At 43.3% G+C, this 17,673-nt stretch overlaps 1 protein-coding gene across 1 annotated transcript in view; it reads right to left on the bottom strand.

The window, feature by feature from the left end:
* The window catches only part of Dtnb (dystrobrevin beta), a 198,671-nt gene that overhangs the window by 165,654 nt on the left and 15,344 nt on the right, over window positions 1-17,673 (bottom strand). Inside the window, 3 exon segments of the mRNA XM_036170283.1 lie at window positions 8,992-9,205; window positions 13,192-13,272; window positions 15,805-15,872. Coding sequence (XP_036026176.1) covers window positions 8,992-9,205; window positions 13,192-13,272; window positions 15,805-15,871 — 362 coding nt within the window. The 5' untranslated portion in view covers window position 15,872.

The raw sequence follows: 17,673 nt of genomic DNA, 5'->3' as shown, positions 1-17,673 counted from the left end.
AAAGAGGGGCTGGTGAGGGTGAGGAAGGAAGAGATCAGCCTGGGGAAAACCAGAGGTAAACGCTGCGAGAGGGAAGAGATCTGGAGGAAAAAGAGACGGCATTCTTGAGGTAGGGTCAGGTAGAGCTAGGAGCTCCACCTGCATAAAGAGAGAATTAAACACTCCATATTGGAAAAGAGAAATATCTCAGAGAGGGGTCGGTGAGGTGGGGGAGGACTTATTGGGAGTCCGATGTGGGCAGAGACGAGGACTGGAAGAAGAGATGAGTCTTGGAAGAGTTCTGAGGTGAAGTCACAGAGTTATCAGGCTCATTTGGAGAGTTCTTCTCATCAGAGTCAGAAAAAAAAAGATAAGAATCAAAAACAATACACGTAGAAAAGGTATTTGTCTAGCCTTTTCTTTAACCACGTTAAAAAAATGATGTTGTGGCCGGGCGGTGGTGGCACACGCCTTTAATCCCAGCCAGGCGGATCTCTGTGAGTTCGAGGCCAGCCTGGGCTACCAAGTGAGTTCCAGGAAAGGCGCAAAGCTACACAGAGAAACCCTGTCTCGAAAAACAAAACAAAAACATGATGTTGTGATACCAATACAAAGAAACCAAAACCAAGTCTGAAACATTAGCTAGTGTTCAAACCTTTGGACTTTTACCTCTCCCTGTATCCGGCGGCGGACTGTGGAGGAAAAGCTATACAACTCCAGAATAAGAAGGGAGGGTGCATCAGGCAGTGACGGAGCACACCTGTAATCCCAGCTCTTGGGAGGCGGAGGCAGGTGGATCTCTGTGAGTTCGAGCCTGGTCCACAAACCAGAACAGCCATGAGGGTTGCTACCCAGAGAAACCCTGTCTTGAGAAAGACGCGAGGGTATTTCTGGGTCATGTGTTTCTGCTCCCAGGTGACCCTGCTGCAGACGCTCAGTGTGGCTCAGCTCACCTGTCACAGCAGAAGCATGTAGGCAGCATGTCACACAATGCACACAGTGGTCTCATCAGGATACACAGGTGGTGGTACCCAGTCTGGCAGGATGCAGTGATGACCTCCTCCCCGGGCCCTCAAGACAGCTGTCTGTCTTTTGACACTAGGTTCTCCCTTAGGATCACACTGCTCTACAACAGCCAACGCCACTCGCTCGAGCTTCTCCGTGTCCTGGAAAATCCCTAACGATGCTACAATCAGATCCTCCAGAGTTAAATCTACAGTTCTGGGAGGTTTCCTGCTGGCACTCAAACTCCAGTTTATGTGGCTTTTTTTCTTGTTTGTCTTGAGGACATCTAAGAAAAGCACAGGGATGCAAGTACAGAATGTCCACGAGTGTGAAATATCTGTGCTGCCTGGAAGGTACAACTTTGCTTAGAAATCACTAATGAGGAAGACTGGAACCTAGCATTATCTGTTTCCAAAAAGGCCACACTCTGTTGGTCGAGCAGCTCAGAGTTTAAGGAATACATTTGTTTTTATGTAAAATGGAGGAATCTGCTCCTATTTTACACTGGGGGGGGGGGGTGACACACAGACTGGCTGTACCCACAGCCTCATGAATGCTAAGCACAGCTTTATACTGTTCTGTTTTAAACATTCACTCCTAAGAGGAAACTATGAAATCTTTTTTAATGTAACCAAATTAAACATCAAAAACACAACTTTAACATGATTGCTAGTCTGATTTTTAGGCTATACAACATTTTTTTATCTAACTCCACCACAAATTCGATACAGATGGGCCCCCAATTTGTTTGACTTAATGATTGTCTTTTTTACTTGATGGATATAAAATTGACATGTAGTCCATAGAAATCAGACTCTGAATTTCAATTCTTTCCTAAGATAGCAGCATTCAGTTCAACTCACTTGAGTGCTATCTCCCTCTGTGCTGGGCAAAGCAATGAGCTGTAGCTCCCAAGGCATCGTGGGATCATGACTGATGACAAACTGGGTGCGTTTAAAGAAACTGAACCATTAAAGGAAAAACATTAACAAAGAAGATGGAGGTCATTGTGCCAACAGTCAGAAAAAAGAAAAAAATAAGAGGCAAAAGAGGCAATATTTGAAGAAATAATGGGCTTCAAGTAATGGCAAATAAATTGATTCTAAGCAACATTTCCATGAGGCCCTGGGAGGTGAGCCTGTGTATTCCAAAATACCTAGAGTGTTATAGCCATGATGTGATTGTCTTTTTTTTTTAAGCTGAGGATAGAACCCAGGGCCTTGCGCTTGCTAGGCGAGCGTTCTACCACTGAGCTAAATCCTCAACCCGTGATTGCCTTTGTGTTTATCCTGCTTGTATTTTATGTAGGTTTTTGCAGTAGATTGTTTGAGATTGCTGTGTTTTGCTGAGATTGCTTAAATTTCTCATTTTATTTTCATAATTCTTTAAAGTCTTCTCCCACTCTGTGAAAATTTAAATTATGTATAGTGTTCTTTCTTATCTCCTTCATATTTTCTTTTATCCTTTTTTGTGAATGCTCTTTCCATGCAAGAGACTCTGGGATTTCTGAGGGAGGACCCATGTTACTAGAAGCTCAACCTAAGGATGGTGGTATGAAAAGGATATCAGGGCCTCGGGCAAGGGCAGAATCAGAATTGGAAGGGAGGTCATCCCGGACATCAGTGTCTCTAGGCACCTGGCAGAAGCTCATACATATCCCCGCCTAGAGAAACAGTTCCCAAGATCTCAAATAACTGTCATACAATAACCATTAAAATAGTAATGGTATTATATAACACTCGGCATATAATAAATAAAAATAACTCAGCTAGGAAGACAGTACACATGAAAAATAGAAACAATATACAAAAATCACCATACAAAATGCGGATATTCACAGAGAAACCCTGTCTCGGAAAAAAAAAAAATGCAGATATTAGGCTGAAACACAGGTACAGAAAGAATTAAGTTTATCATATTCAAGGAATAAGAGATAACAATGAAGTATTTTGCAGAGAACAGGATTTTTTTTAAACTTTCAAAAATCTGACAAAGAGATTCCCAAAGTAAAATGATAATCACTAAAATTTACACGAAAAGGCTTAAACATAGATCAGAGGCATGTCTATGAAAAGTAAGTACCAGGAAAATATACTAGAAGGAAAAAAGCCAGAACAAAGCCAGAAAACGGGGAAATAAGGCAAATTCACAAAAAAGGATAAAAGAAAATATGAAGGAGATAAGAAAAAACACTATACATAATTTAAATTTTCACAGAGTGGGAGAAGACTTTAAAGAATTATGAAAATAAAATGAGAAATTTAAGCAATCTCAGCAAAACACAGCAATCTCAAACAACCTACTGCAAAAACCTACACAAAATACAAGCAGGATAAACACAAAGACAATCACATCATGGCTATAGCACTCTAGTTTAAAAAAACATTTTTTTAAAAAATCTTAAAGGTTGCAAGAGACAGACTAACATCAATGAAGACATATTTGGTTGACCTCCCAATAGAAGCAACAAGAACAGAAAGAACTGGGCATGGTAATACACACCTTTAATCTCAGCAGTCCAGAGGCAAAAGCAGGTGGATCTGTGAAATGGAGCTAGCCTGGTCTACTTATCAAGTTTCAGGACAGCCAGAACTGCTTGGTGATGGCCTGTCTCCAAAAAAAAAAAAAAAAAACCACCATGGAAAAGAAGTAACATTCTTAAAATGTGAAGGAAGAAGACCACGATCAATCATGAACTGCCACATGAAAATATCTTTAAGAATAAAAAAAAATGATGAAAATACATAAAACTATGACACACAGAAAGGAAACAGTTCAGGCAGAAGGAAGCTGTTGCTAATGACAGCAGTCCTGACTAAACTTAAAAACCAAACAGATGGTGATTTTTTTTATGCAATTAACATCGTTTAACTTTTCATAAACATACATGAATTAAATGATGTTGATGTTATTTTTTTTAAGATTTATTTATTTCATACACAGTGTTCTTTCTGCATATACACCTGCAGACCAGAAGAGAGCACCAGATCTCATTACAGATGGTTGTGAGCCACCATGTGGTTGCTGGGAATTGAACTCTGGACCTCTGGAAGAACAGCCAGTGCTTTTAACCTCTGAGCCATCTCTCCAGACCCCTGCTGATGCCATTTAAAAAAAAAAAGTCTAGGGCTGTTGAGTCTAGGTAAAGGTCTAACCGAGTTATATTCCCCACATGGTAGAAGGAAGGAGTCAAGTCCTGTAGACTGTCCTCTGACCTCCAAACTCACCATAGTGCAAATACACATGATAAATAAGTATGAGAACAAGAAAAAAAATTAATGTCCGCTTAATAGCCAGGCATGGTTATATACACACTTATAACCCCACCACTTGGGAGCCAGGTGTGGTTACACACACACTTATAACCCCAGCACTTGGGAGCCAGGCGTGGTTACACACACACTTATAACCCCAGCACTTGGGAGCCAGGCGTGGTTACACACACACTTATAACCCCAGCACTTGGGAGCCAGGCGTGGTTACACACACACTTATAACCCCAGCACTTGGGAGCCAGAGGCAAGAGGACTACCAGTTAGAGGCCAGTCTGGGTTACTGGAGAGAAACTTGCAAAAACCAAACACATCTGCTCTTCCCACTGACCTAGGTTTGATTCCCAGCACCCATGTGGTGGCTCCCAACCATCTGTAACAGGGGTTCTGATGCCCTCTCCTGGCTTGCACAGCCCCCAAGAATGCATGTGGTGCACAGACAAACACTTTGGGGGTTGGGGGGATGCACACACATAAAATAATAATAATAATAATAATAATAATAATAATAATAATAATAGTAAAAGAATTATAAATATCTGCTTAGTTTTAGAGATATACAAAACAAAAATGCACAATCACAATAATGTAAATAGACATAAATAAAAATACATTACCCAGGAAAAGAATTAAAATAGTGCCATTTAATATTAGGCTTTGAAAAACCAAAAGCACAGGCTGTCATCGTTAAGATATAAAGAGAAAGATAGGCAGACAGGCAGATGAAATAATTTTCAGGGCTATCATCATTAAGTCTTTAAGTTACACAATGTATAGCAGTCTTTTTACAACTAATAACAACAACAAAGCCAGGATAGTGGCACACACCTTTAATCCCAGCCTTCAGGAAGCAGAGGATCTCTGTGAAGTTCCAGGCCAGCCTGGGCTACATAATGAGACCTTGTCTTTAAAAAATAAGTAAGCCAGGTGGTGGTGGCGCACACCTTTAATCCCAGCACTTGGGAGACAGAGGCAGGAAGATCTCTGAGTTTGAGACCAGAGTTGGTCTACAGAGTAAGTTCCAGGACAACCAAGGATATACAGAGAAACCCTGTCTCAAAATAAAATTTAAAAATAAGTCTAAGGGCTGGAGAGATGGCTCAGCCATTAAAGGCTAGGCTCACAACCAAAAACAGTCTAAAACTAAACAATACTCAGGCTGTGGGCACAGCTCACATGTGTAGAATGGAAGAAATGCTTGCATTCATACAGCCCTGGGTTCAATCCCTGTACCACCAAGAAAGGAAGGGAGATAGGAAGGGAAATAAGGAAAAAAACAAACAACAAAAAGAATAAAGAAAAAACAAACAAACAACAAAACATCACCCAACAGTACTTTGCTTATATCTTTAAACATGAAAATCTAAGGTTAACTGAGGAGGCCAGCAGACTGTTTGAAGCAAGGTCTCATGCTGTCCAGGCTGGCTTTGAAGTCATTATGTTGCAGAGGATAACCTGAATTCCTAATCCTCCTGCCTCTACCAAATGCATGCTACATTATGGGCAAGTGTCACCATGCCTAATTTGAAAAACTCTTTTTTTTTTTAAAGAAGCTTTTTGAAAGTGATAAAGCAAATTGGAATCCTACTCACCTGCAAGGCACAGGTCAGTGGGATAGGACCAGACAAAACAGAGGTATTAGAAGTTACTGCCAGTAACCGGGCAGTGGTGGCACAAGCCTTTAATCCCAGCACTCGGGAGGCAGAGGCGGGTGAATCTCTGTGAGTTCAAGGCCAGCCTGGGCTATAGAGCAGTTCCAGGAAAGGCACCAAAACGGTACAGAGAAACCCTTTCTTAAAAAAAAAAAAAAAGTTACTGCCAGTGTTCTGGGGTTGACAGTGAGTGCATAAATTTATTATTTCTAGGAATGAATGAATGAATGAGGAAGGGAAGACGTATATGCAAAAAAAAAAAAAAAAGTTAATGAAAAACAATGCATCAGCTCAGGAGAAGGTGATGACGGCTCAGATGGTGGGGCGGGGTTCTCCAGGGAGGTACATAGATGGGAGAGCTAATCACGAGGGAGATATGACCGAAAGAACTCAGTACTGACCGAATGTGGACTCTGGGAGAAGACAACTTAAGTGCTGTTTCAGGAACTGCCAGGCACTTGGGCCATTTCCTGACAAAGGGATCCACAAGCTTACAGTGTGCGTGAGGCTTTGTGGCAATGAGCACCAAGCCATATAATAGCTCACTGGTCACCTAGTTCATGCATGCTCACCACATGGAAGCCTACGGTCAGGGTCAGAACTAAACAACCCTGTGCCCCAGGGGTACACACCCTGACAGTTTGAGTGTAAGACATAACCCCTGCACACACTTAAGGTCTGGAGGGAAGCCTGGGTATTCTGTTTGATGTTCAGAAAAGTTAGCTCTTCCCCTCTCAGCCTTTACCTAGGTGTGGAAGGAGGCGGCTTTGGTAGGACCTGATGGCAGACATCCTTTTGAAGTCAGCCCAAGGGGAAAGCTAACACAAGAGGACTAAGCCAGGAGCAGCTGGAGGAAATGCAGCCAGAGCCAGATGCAGGGGAGGCACAGGGCTGGCTTCCCAGCAGGCCCCTGTTAACATGGACTCTCTCTGCCTGGGATCTAAATTGCTAAACTAACACACTGGCAGGAAACAGAAAGGGGGTTGTAAGTAACAGCCCCAGAATGTAAATCTGGCAGGAAATGAGGCAGCCTCGTCATCTCTGCATACTAGGAACGTGAATGTCCTTGCTGGCTCTCTCAGGCCTCTCAGCTTGCCCAGACCACAGGACCTCAGCACCTGTGGTGTGAGGACCACAGGGATTCCAATGGGTCTGTGATGGTTTATACTCCTCCTGTGGTTTCACTAGTCCTGCACACAGGCGCCTGGTCTTTTTTAGTTCTCAACTAGTATTTAAAACTCTCATCGTTTTGTGTTGTTTGGTTTTTGAGACAGGGTTTCCCTGTGTAGCCCTGGCTGACGTGGAACTCGCTCTGTAGACCAGGCTGGCCTCCAACTCCGAGATCCACCAGCCTCTGCCTCCTGAGTGCTGAGATCAAAGGCGTGTGCCGCCACTGCCCAGCAAAACTCTCATCTTTTAAAAAAGTAAAATAAAATAAATCCTCAGAAAATATTCACTTAAGGAACAAAATCCTATACTCCAATTGTCCCTAACATATATGGGAGTTTTATAATCTACGATACCACTTGGAAAACATTTGGACAAAAATACTGACTATAAATCTGAAGGCAAAAAGAAATTAAGAATAATTAATTACTGAGAATTCAATTTCTAATTTTCAAGAATTATGAATACAAAATCTGAAAGACTCAATTAAAATAAGTGACTAGGTAATCTACATATCAAAGGAATGCCCCAGCCTAAGCAATAAATATGCCCATTCAATAAAATGGCTAAACTTTGAAGGGTTTAAAAATCAGATTCTTTCTTGTTTCTGGTACCAGGATGCCAGTTTTAAACTTCTGGAGAGCTACGTTCTTATCAGATCTCAGAATTAGTAAAGATGTGATAATATACTGACATCCAATGCCAGGTGTAGACATACTGGCCTGAAAATTACCAAGCCCCCCTCTAACATAGTGCACCCCTTCCTCCTCATCTCCCTGCATCGACTAGTTCTGTCTGGCCTGCTCTTCCACACGTCCCCTTCTTCTCGCACGCCGCCCCCCCCCCCCACCCTTTGGCAGTACTGGGGAATGAACCTGGAGAGCTCTAGACATCCCTTCTCTGTTTCTTCTGATAAACTGTCTAGTTATTCCCTCCCCTCCCCATGTGTGTGCACACGCAGAAGCCGGGGAAGCACATCAGGAGACCTCTATCTCTACCTTCCTGCCTTGAGACAGAGAAGGCCAGGCGAATACCATGACAGGCCCTAATAACACAGGTAAGAACTGGGTCTCGGTTCACAAAACAAAGGGCAATCAGTCACCAATGCCCCTGACACTAGACAAGGCACATATGTACTTGCGCCTGGGCCGACTCCCCTGACCAGCCCCCACCACCACAGGTAATAACCAAGTAAGGACAAAGCCAGGGACTTGTTCAGATTTGCCTGAGAATGGGAAAGCCCCTAACTAGCCCTGGCCAATCAGGGCCATGATCAAATGCCACCTGGTCACAAAGGATGAGTTTCTACCGCGGGCTTTAGATTGCAAGAGAATGTACCCATCCAAACCCAATGGTCAACAGGACCACAGTGAGAAGAGAAGGGAACTCTTGGCTCCTGGAACAGAACCATTTCTCCACATTCCACCCTTCAGGACTGGCTTGGTTCTGCTTTGCTTTTTATACTAGAGGAAATCTTTTCCATTTTAATTTCGCCACACTCAAGTGGGTCTCTTGATCCTCTTGCAAAGTCTACCGCACAGTGCGTCAAATTGGAAAAGTCTGAAACTGATTCTTAGACGTTCAGGAGAAAACTTCAGTCTAAAGAAAGGCACTTGGTGTTGCAGAGTAAAGAAAGATTAGCCTTAAAGTCAACTAGAAAGCCACGTCAGCATGTTCAAAGCTAAGCATCCCTTAATTCTTGGAGAGGGAACGGGTCTGCTGAAGTGCCTATCATGTCACCAGACGATGTGACTCGAGTGACATGGTGACAGATCTGTGGCACACCAGAGGCCAGCAGTGACTGTCCAGAATGTAGGAGGACTGAAGCTGAGTCATTCACCTCAACTGTGGCTCTAAGCTGTCAGCGAGGCAGTGTGGAAAGGGGCGATTTAAAAGTGAGCATGTGAGGTACTAGCCTGTCATAGGCGGCGATCATGAGGTTGAGGAGGAGGCTGACGGACTGCTCCACGCTGACTTGGTGGGCAGGAGGAAGGCGCTTGTTCAGCTGACAGTAGATGGAGGAGATGACAGTCTCGAGGCGGGACACGCTGATCTCAGTGGTGTGGTCCAGGGTGTTAAGGCCGTTGTCTCGGAAAGCTTCAATCACGTTCCAGATATCAACGAGATGAACTATCAAACAAAGAAAATGAACTGCCAACCATTTTAAAGGACAGTGCCACCTCACAACTGGACATTTAAACTGATCAACCAATGTTTCAAGCTTAAAATAAAGAGACTCAGATGGGAGTGAGTGGTGGCGCACGCCTGTAATCCCAGCACTGGGGAGGCAGAGGCAGGTGGATCTCTGTGAGTTTGAGGCCAGCCTGGGCTACAGAGTGAGTTCCAGGACAAGTCAGGGCTACATAGAAAAATGTTAACTTGAAGAAAAAAAAGGAAAAAGAAAAGACAGAAACTGCTTAGACAACACTGAGAAACCCGTTCCATGACAGGATACAGAATGTTCACTATGTACGTCAAGGAGCTGCGCCAGAACAGGGCTGCCCACCTGAGACTTCATTCAAGTAACTGGTGTTTCAGGTCTTTGTAAATAGTGATCTATGTGAACTCCATCAGTTGATGATATGAAAGGAAAAATATATCAAGAATTACTCACAAGAACTTTCCTCTTTTAAAACAAATTTTTGCTACATTGATTTAAGTGTAGGGCTATTGGTATGGATGTGGGTGGATATGTGCATGCCACAGCACACGTATAGAGGTAAAAGGACAATATTTAAGAGTTGATTCTCTCCTTCCACCCAGTGGATTCTGGGGATTCAACTCATGGCACCCATCAAGCTTGGTAACAAGTGCCTTTAACCACTGAGCCATCCCAATTTTCAGCTTTTTAGCAATCTGCTACATCATCCTGAATCACCTTTATTTTGTAATATTAGTCTGGCAACTTCAGCAACATTTTGCATCTCAAACTTCACTCTCTATGGCCAAGGGGCTAGAAGTGATGATGATCAGTGCATATGAGCATTTACTGTGCAAACACGAGGACCTGCATCCATGTACAAGGCCAGGTACATGACAACCAGGTATGTACGCCTGCCTGGCCAGGTCCTCCACAGCCCACACCAGGGTCTAGCCAGACAAAGACTATTACAGAAAGCCACAACCGATGAATCTGCAGAGTACGAGTGAGTGACAGTGTGTTGCATAGTCACAACTGATATGTGTATGACGTAACTCCTGTATCTAAGGCTCAGAGAACAGCACCAAAGAGGAGGGGAAAAGACTCCCTGAATCAGGGGACCAGGAAGTCTGCTGTGAGAGTGTCTTCTCGCTATGACAGGAAAGCTACACCATGAAGTTTCAACAACATGGCTGCCTAAACAACATCTGAACAAGGACACCACCAACAGATAAGCCAATGTGTTAGAAAGAAATCTTATGGAGCCTCAACCCTGGACAGAGAAGTACAGACAACTAAGGAATATTGAGACAGGGAAAGAGTCTCCCCCAGGGAAGAGAACCCAAATTGGTTGCCTGAAACCAAGTAGTCATCTCTGAAACATATAAACACAAGAAATACTATATATACTGAGCAAACTGTATTTTATTTAGGGATACATGGACACAGACATGCATGTACATACACATGCACATAACCACAACAATAATTAAAGAAAATGAGAGGCCATAAGTTTGAGAAATAGAGGAGGTAGGAGAGAATGAACTCAATGAAGAATGTAACTTTATAAAAAATTATGTATATGAATGTTTGCCTGGATGTATGTCTGTGTATGATGAGCATACAGTATCCACAGATGCCACAGGACAGATGCCACAGGACAGAAGAGGGTGTCCAATCCCCTAGAACTGAAATTGCAGACAGCTGTGAGGCATCATGGGGGTGCTGGAATAGAACCCAGGTCTGTTGAAAGAACAGCACGTGTTCTTAACCACTGAGCCACATTCTCACATGAGAACACTATGGGAACCATCTTGCACTCTTTTTTATTTCATATCTGTATTTACTTTTTATTGTATGAATGCTTTGCCTTGCGTGTATGCTTATTCACCACATGTGGGCCTGATACCTGTGGAGGCTAGAGAGGGCATCAGACCCCCTGGAACAGAATAGGCAGCTGTGAGCCACCATGCGGGAGCTGGGAATTGAACTCAGGACCTCTGCAAGAGCAGCCAGTGCTCTGAACCACTGAGCCATCTCTCCAGCCCCATACTTGTCTCCTAAGGGATGAATATGAAGATCTTTGGCAGTAAAGAAAAAGGGTGACTTTTCAACAAATGATATAAAGACAACAGAACACAGACACAGACATCACTGAAAGTTAACTCTGCTCATGCTGTACATCCAGACACAGAAAAACTCACAGTAGAATGAAGGTACAACACACGAGGAAGGAAAAGAATACAGTTTTTCGGACATTACTGTGGTGGTTTAAAGGAGAATGGACCTATAGCCTCATATACTTGATGTGTGGTCCCAGGTTGGTGGAACTATTTTGGAAGGATAAGGAGGTTTAGCCTTGTAGGAGGAGGTATGTTACTGGGGGTGGACTCTGATGTTTCAAAAACCCATGCCATTCCAGTTAGCTCTCACAGATAGTAAAAGAATATTCATGCATACATATATATGTACATATTTTATAATCCACATGAGAGCCATTACTTACTTTAAAAAGATGATTTGTGTTATACTAAATTCAATCAAGAAAATCAATTTTCACTCCATCTGTATCAAAACACCAAGGCCTTTCTTTCAGAAGTTAGTAACTATATTAATGTTGCACAAAAGACTTTCTCCCACTTCAACAGCATTACTATTCTGTCCTCTCAGAACTGATAACTAATTCCAAGTCCTAATAACTGGAGCAGGCTCCACAGCTCAGTGAGACAAGGCTGGAGCAGGCTCCAAAGCTCAGCAAGTCAAGGCAAATGTGAACCCCTTGAGGACCTCAGTTTGGTATCTGGAACCCACAGGGTAGAAAGAAAGAAATGACTCCTAAAAGTTATTCTCTGCCCTCTGTGAACTGTAACATGAACACACACACACACACACACACACACACACACACACACACACACACAGTAAATAAAAACGTGATAAAAATACATTCTACCAACATTACTTATAACATCAATTTTGTTAAGCATTTTAAGGGAAACAGGAATATATCGTCAAATGCATTCCATTTACAAAGCTTATATTCTGATAAATATTTAAGACAAATGGAATGAACTGGGGCTGGAGAGATGGCTCAGTGGTTAAGAGCACTGACTGCTCTTCCATAGGACCCGGGTTCAGATCCCAGCACCCATGTCAGGTGGCTCACAACTGTCTGTAAACCAGCTCCAAGGGATCCTATGCCTCGGGCTGCTGTGGAAGTCATTTTGTACACTGTGAAGATGTGTCCTTGCCAAGGTTCCTTCTCATTGGTTTAATAAAAGGCTAAATGGCCAACAGCTAGGCAGGCAGAGGTTAAGCAGGAGAGCCAGACAAGGAGAATGCTGGGAAGAAGAGAACTAGAGTTGCCAGCCAGAAGCAGGAGAAGAATATGCCATGACCAAAAAAGGTACCGCCACATGCTAGATTGTAGATAAGAAATATGGGCTGCCGGGCGGTGGTGGCGCACACATTTAATCGCAGCACTTGGGAGGCAGAGGCAGGCAGATCTTTGTGAGTTCGAGGCCAGCCTGGTCTACAAAGCAAGTTCCAGGATAGCCAGGACTGTTAACACAGAGAAACTCTTCCTAGAAAAAAACAAAAAACAAACAAACAAAAAAAGAAATATGGGATAATTTAAATTGTAAGAGCTAGTCAGTAATAAGCCTAAGCTATCGAGGGAGCATTTATAATTAATAGTAAGTCTTTGTGTGGTTATTTGGGAGCCAACTGGTGGGACAAGCTGACTGGCAGAACAGAAAAACTCCACCTACATCTGGCCTCTGGGAGCATCTGCACTTATATGCATGAACCCACATGTACACATACACTTACATACATGATTTAAAATAATAAAGATAAATTCTTTACAAAAAGACAAACAATTCAACTAACCTCATATTATGCCTGAAAGATACTAGAATTATTTCATAATACCAGGAACCCTATCTGCCCATCAAAGAAATAAGAAATGACTTACGGTTGCATCGCTTCTGTACGAATCGTAACTTGCAAGCTGTTCTGTAAGTTGATAGTCGTATGACATCAAAATTCTGAGCACCTGAGAAGAGGACACAGTAAAAAGCTGAGCTGTACTGAGCAGTCCATACACAGTATGGTAGAAGTGTGGTTCCACCATGATAAACATGGAGAGGAAAGATGAGGAAACACCTTGCCTGTGCCTGCTACATGCCAAGACACTGCCACAGTTGCGTACCAGGTCTGGCTGCTGTAAGCTCCTATCAAGAAGTAAAAATTATTGAGTGTGGTGGCACACATCCTTAATCACAGCACTCAGTAGGCAGAGGCCAACAGATCTCTGAGTTCCAGGCAAACCTGGTCTATATAGCAAGTTCCAGGCCAACCTAGACTATAGAAAGAAAATCTGCCTTCCTCCCTCTCCCCTCCCTCACCACCAAAAAAGGGTAAAAATCAGATTTTAAAAAGTAAACAGCGGGTTGGGGATTTAGCTCAGTGGTAAAGTGCTTGCCTAGCAATCGCAAGGCCTGGGTTCAATCCTCAGCTCTGACCAAAAAAAAAAAGTACAAAGCATTTCCTTTCATTTGTATTTCAATGTGGTGGCTAACAGACATCTGTATCTCCAGCTCCAAGAGATCCCATGCTGGCTTCTGGACTCCATGGGCATACAAGTGGTGCACAGACGTACATGCAGGCAAAATACCCATGCACATAAAATAAAAATAAAGTTGAGAGAGAGAGATAGAACACGAACCAGAGCCAGGGCGACTAGCTGATGCCTGTAATCTCAGCCCTGGAAAGGCTGAGATAGGAAGCCACATGAGCTAGAGTGATACCCTAAATTAAGTAAATAAATGAATGAATAAAATCCACCAGCAGCAGAGGAAGAGGCAGGCATAGAGGGGCCAGAAGACTCACGACTCGCTCCCTATCTCTCACCATGAAGTGTCCTCACCGACTTCAGGACCCTGCCAGCAAGAAGGACATCTCCAGATGCGGCCCTGCAACTCAGGCCAGAACCATGAGCCAAAATAAACTTTTTCCTTATTACTTAGTCTGCATGTTATGTTATTAGAAGCAGAAATGGACTAAAACATATAGTTCATAGAACTACACGTATGTGTTGCTTAAACTACTGTAAGCATTTCAAATAATTTTTTTTTCATGAGAATACTAGCGCAGGGCCTGTGAAGTAGTTCAGCGGGTATTAACCCTCGACAATCTGCATGTGAAGGAGAGACCTGAGTCCCAAATGCTGCCCTCTGACCTCCGTACACATGCTCTAGCATGCCCTCGTACACGTGAAACAGAGTACTAGCAGAGGCGCAGCATCAAGGATGTCTGTCCCCTTGGCAGGAGGATTAAAAACCCTGGGGAAAGATGAAGCCCGGAGAGCACTGAAGGGTAACTACCTCCATGAGTGAACTAGGGAAAATGAAGACCAAATTCACAAAGAGAAATGGTTAAGAAGTGGAGCACAAGCCTGGCTCCCCCTAGACTGACGTTTTAAAACATCTGGATTTAGGAACTGTTGAAATAGCTCAGCAGTTAAGAGCACTTGCTGCTCTTGCAGAGGTCCAGAGTTCAGCTCACAGCACCCACATTAGGTGCCTCATGACCACCTATAACGACTGTGCCAGGGAGTCTAAAGCCCTCTTCTGGCACCCACACATATGCCTAGGCTTAAAATATGGATTTAACAACAACAACAATATGGCACACACAGGCAAGAAAAATAATAAAATGGATTGTATTTCCAAAAGAGTGGTTATTATAACAATAATGACATGTTTTTAAAAGACAGCTTTACTTCACAAGAAGGTGCTCTACAATAGCATAAGGCACCTGTATGACGTTTCAAGGAGCTTACAAATATTAGCAAGCTTGGACTTTGTATGAGTTGATGCCATAACTTCTAAGGTAACCAAACAGAGAACACTCAGTCACAGTCAAGTGAAGGGAAACTGAGATGTCAAGTTCAACTGGCCCAAGAGAAGGCAGAAAGGAGGAGAACCAGGGTAAGGAAGGCGCCGTCGTACTGGGGAGAGGACTGTCAATACAGTCCTTGCGATGGCAGCCTGAGAGCTGAGTTCCGATCCCCGGGATCAGCACAAAAAGCCAGGCATGCTGTCATAGGCTGGGGATGCAGACAAGATGCATCCTTGGGGCTCGCTCACTGGGCATCCCTGAGCCTCAAGTCCCAGCGAAAAACTCCGTCAAAAAAATAAAATAAAACAAAATGCACATTTACGCACACATGTACCTATGCACACAAATACACACACATACACACACACACACACACACACACACACACACCACACCACACACACACACACCACATACACACACACACCACACCACACACACACACACACACACCACATACACACACACACAAACCACACACACACCACACATACATACACACACACCACACATACATACACACATACATACACACATACATACAAACGTACACACTCCACACACACACACACACCACACACACACACACACACACACACACACACACACACACACACACCCCATACCACACATACATACATACACACACACACATATATAAAACACAAACCCCCTGGACACTCACGCATTTCTATGAAGAGCTGTCTCTTCTCCGCCATGGTCTTCCGCTTGTTCCCACCTTCCTCAATCATCCTAGAGATGAACAAAGACACAATGAGCCAAGGCATGGTGTGACGACTCAACCAGGTACTTAGCACTCAGCTGTGAGAGGGGCAGGAAACCACAGTGAACATTCTACAGCACCATCAGTAAAACTAAAGTGTGAGCCTTCCATCGACAAAGGTGAGCCATTCTCCCATCACCTCCTAGCTCATAAAGACACTGGACAGTCAGTAACTACAGGGGCTGATATGTCTAGTTCCTGAGTTGAAAACACGGGACTGCTTTTCTCTTCTTTAGGGGTTCCCACTTTCACTCCAGCTGCTCTAGACCTCACAATATAGCCCAGACTGACCGTGGATTCACAGCTATTCTCCTGCCCCAGCCTTAGGAGTGCTGGAATTACAGGCACATGCCGTCATGCCTGGCTGAGGATGCCTTCCTTCCAACTTGATTCTTCTCTTTACAGAGCCCTGAGTATGTTAAGAGTTTCCTCTGCCACCACTGTTTTGCATATATTAGCATGTTACTAAATATGATTTCAGAAACAACAGAATGAAAATCTATAGTAAAGAACACGAGAGTTCTCCATTTATACACAGAAGATAGACAAAGTATTAAACAAAAAGATATTCATCCCCAAGCTAGAGAGCGCCTCCAAGGAACTTCTCTGTCGCATAGCAATAGCAGTTAATGCTGGCACTTAGGCTGTGCCAGGTGTTAAAAACCAAGTGTCAATCCCAGCTACCTGAGAGGCTGAAACAGGAGATTTTTTTATAATTTTATTTATTTTTATTCTATGTGCTTTGGTCTTTTGCCTGCATGTCTGTATGAGGGTATTGAATTCTGTACTTACAGACTATTGTGAGCTACCGTGTAGACCCTGGGAATCAAACCCAGGTCCTCTGGAAGAACAGTCAGTGCTCTTAACTGCTGATCCATCACTCCAGACCTACCAGGAGAATGTTTTCACCTAGTTGTTCAAAGCTGGTCTAGACAACATAGTAAGACTCTGTCTCAAAAGCAAAAGCAACAGCATCGTTTGCGTTCCTCCGTGATCTACTTGGTCCCCACAAAAAGCCTACGTGCCTGCTTTATTATTCCTGCTGCTCCTGTCTCACAGCTTAGGCAGCAGACGCTGAGAAAGCTAACTTGTTAAAGGGCATGCAGCTCAACACCAGTGCGCTCGCAACCTCTTGAACACAGTCTTCATGTAACTGTTATTTACAGATATGTGGATCTCTAATGTCTAAAAAGAGAGAACACCACCCATTATACAGGCAGACCTCCTTGTGCCAAGTTCTGCTGCACATAAGCCAGATAATTACCCTGAGCAGATTAAACTGTTGTAAATCACTTTCAAGTATGATTAAACTGTTATACATTAAACTGGTACAAACCATTCTCAAATATCTTATGATCACAAACTAAATGGCACTATATAAACTGCATGTTCACAAGAGCAAGTTGCCTGCCTGGTGATAGCAAGTTTAGTTATGCCCTAAAGAGACTTTTAAATGTAAATATATTCCTTAACATTCCTTAATTAAGATGTTGATCAAGAATGGCTCTGACCCACGTCATGGAAATGTTATCAGGAAGGCTTCAACACACATCATGGTTACAATTTACCCCAAGTCAAAGGAATTTTGAACAGAAAGGAAGCCAAAGAAAAGGCAGCCAGGAACAGAAAAACAATCTAATAAAATGGAGGATTTAGAGACAAAGCAGAAGTTGGTTCCAGTAGCCTGTAATTACAAAGGGAAGAAGAGGCCACTCAAAAGCTTGTGGCTCCCTTATCCCAGATTTGGTCTCTCACCAAGTTAACTACTGA

The sequence above is a fragment of the Onychomys torridus genome, chromosome 21 (genome assembly GCF_903995425.1).
Source record: "Onychomys torridus chromosome 21, mOncTor1.1, whole genome shotgun sequence".
Classification (NCBI taxonomy): Eukaryota; Metazoa; Chordata; class Mammalia; order Rodentia; family Cricetidae; genus Onychomys; species Onychomys torridus.
This window is presented reverse-complemented; position numbering and strand designations above follow the sequence as displayed.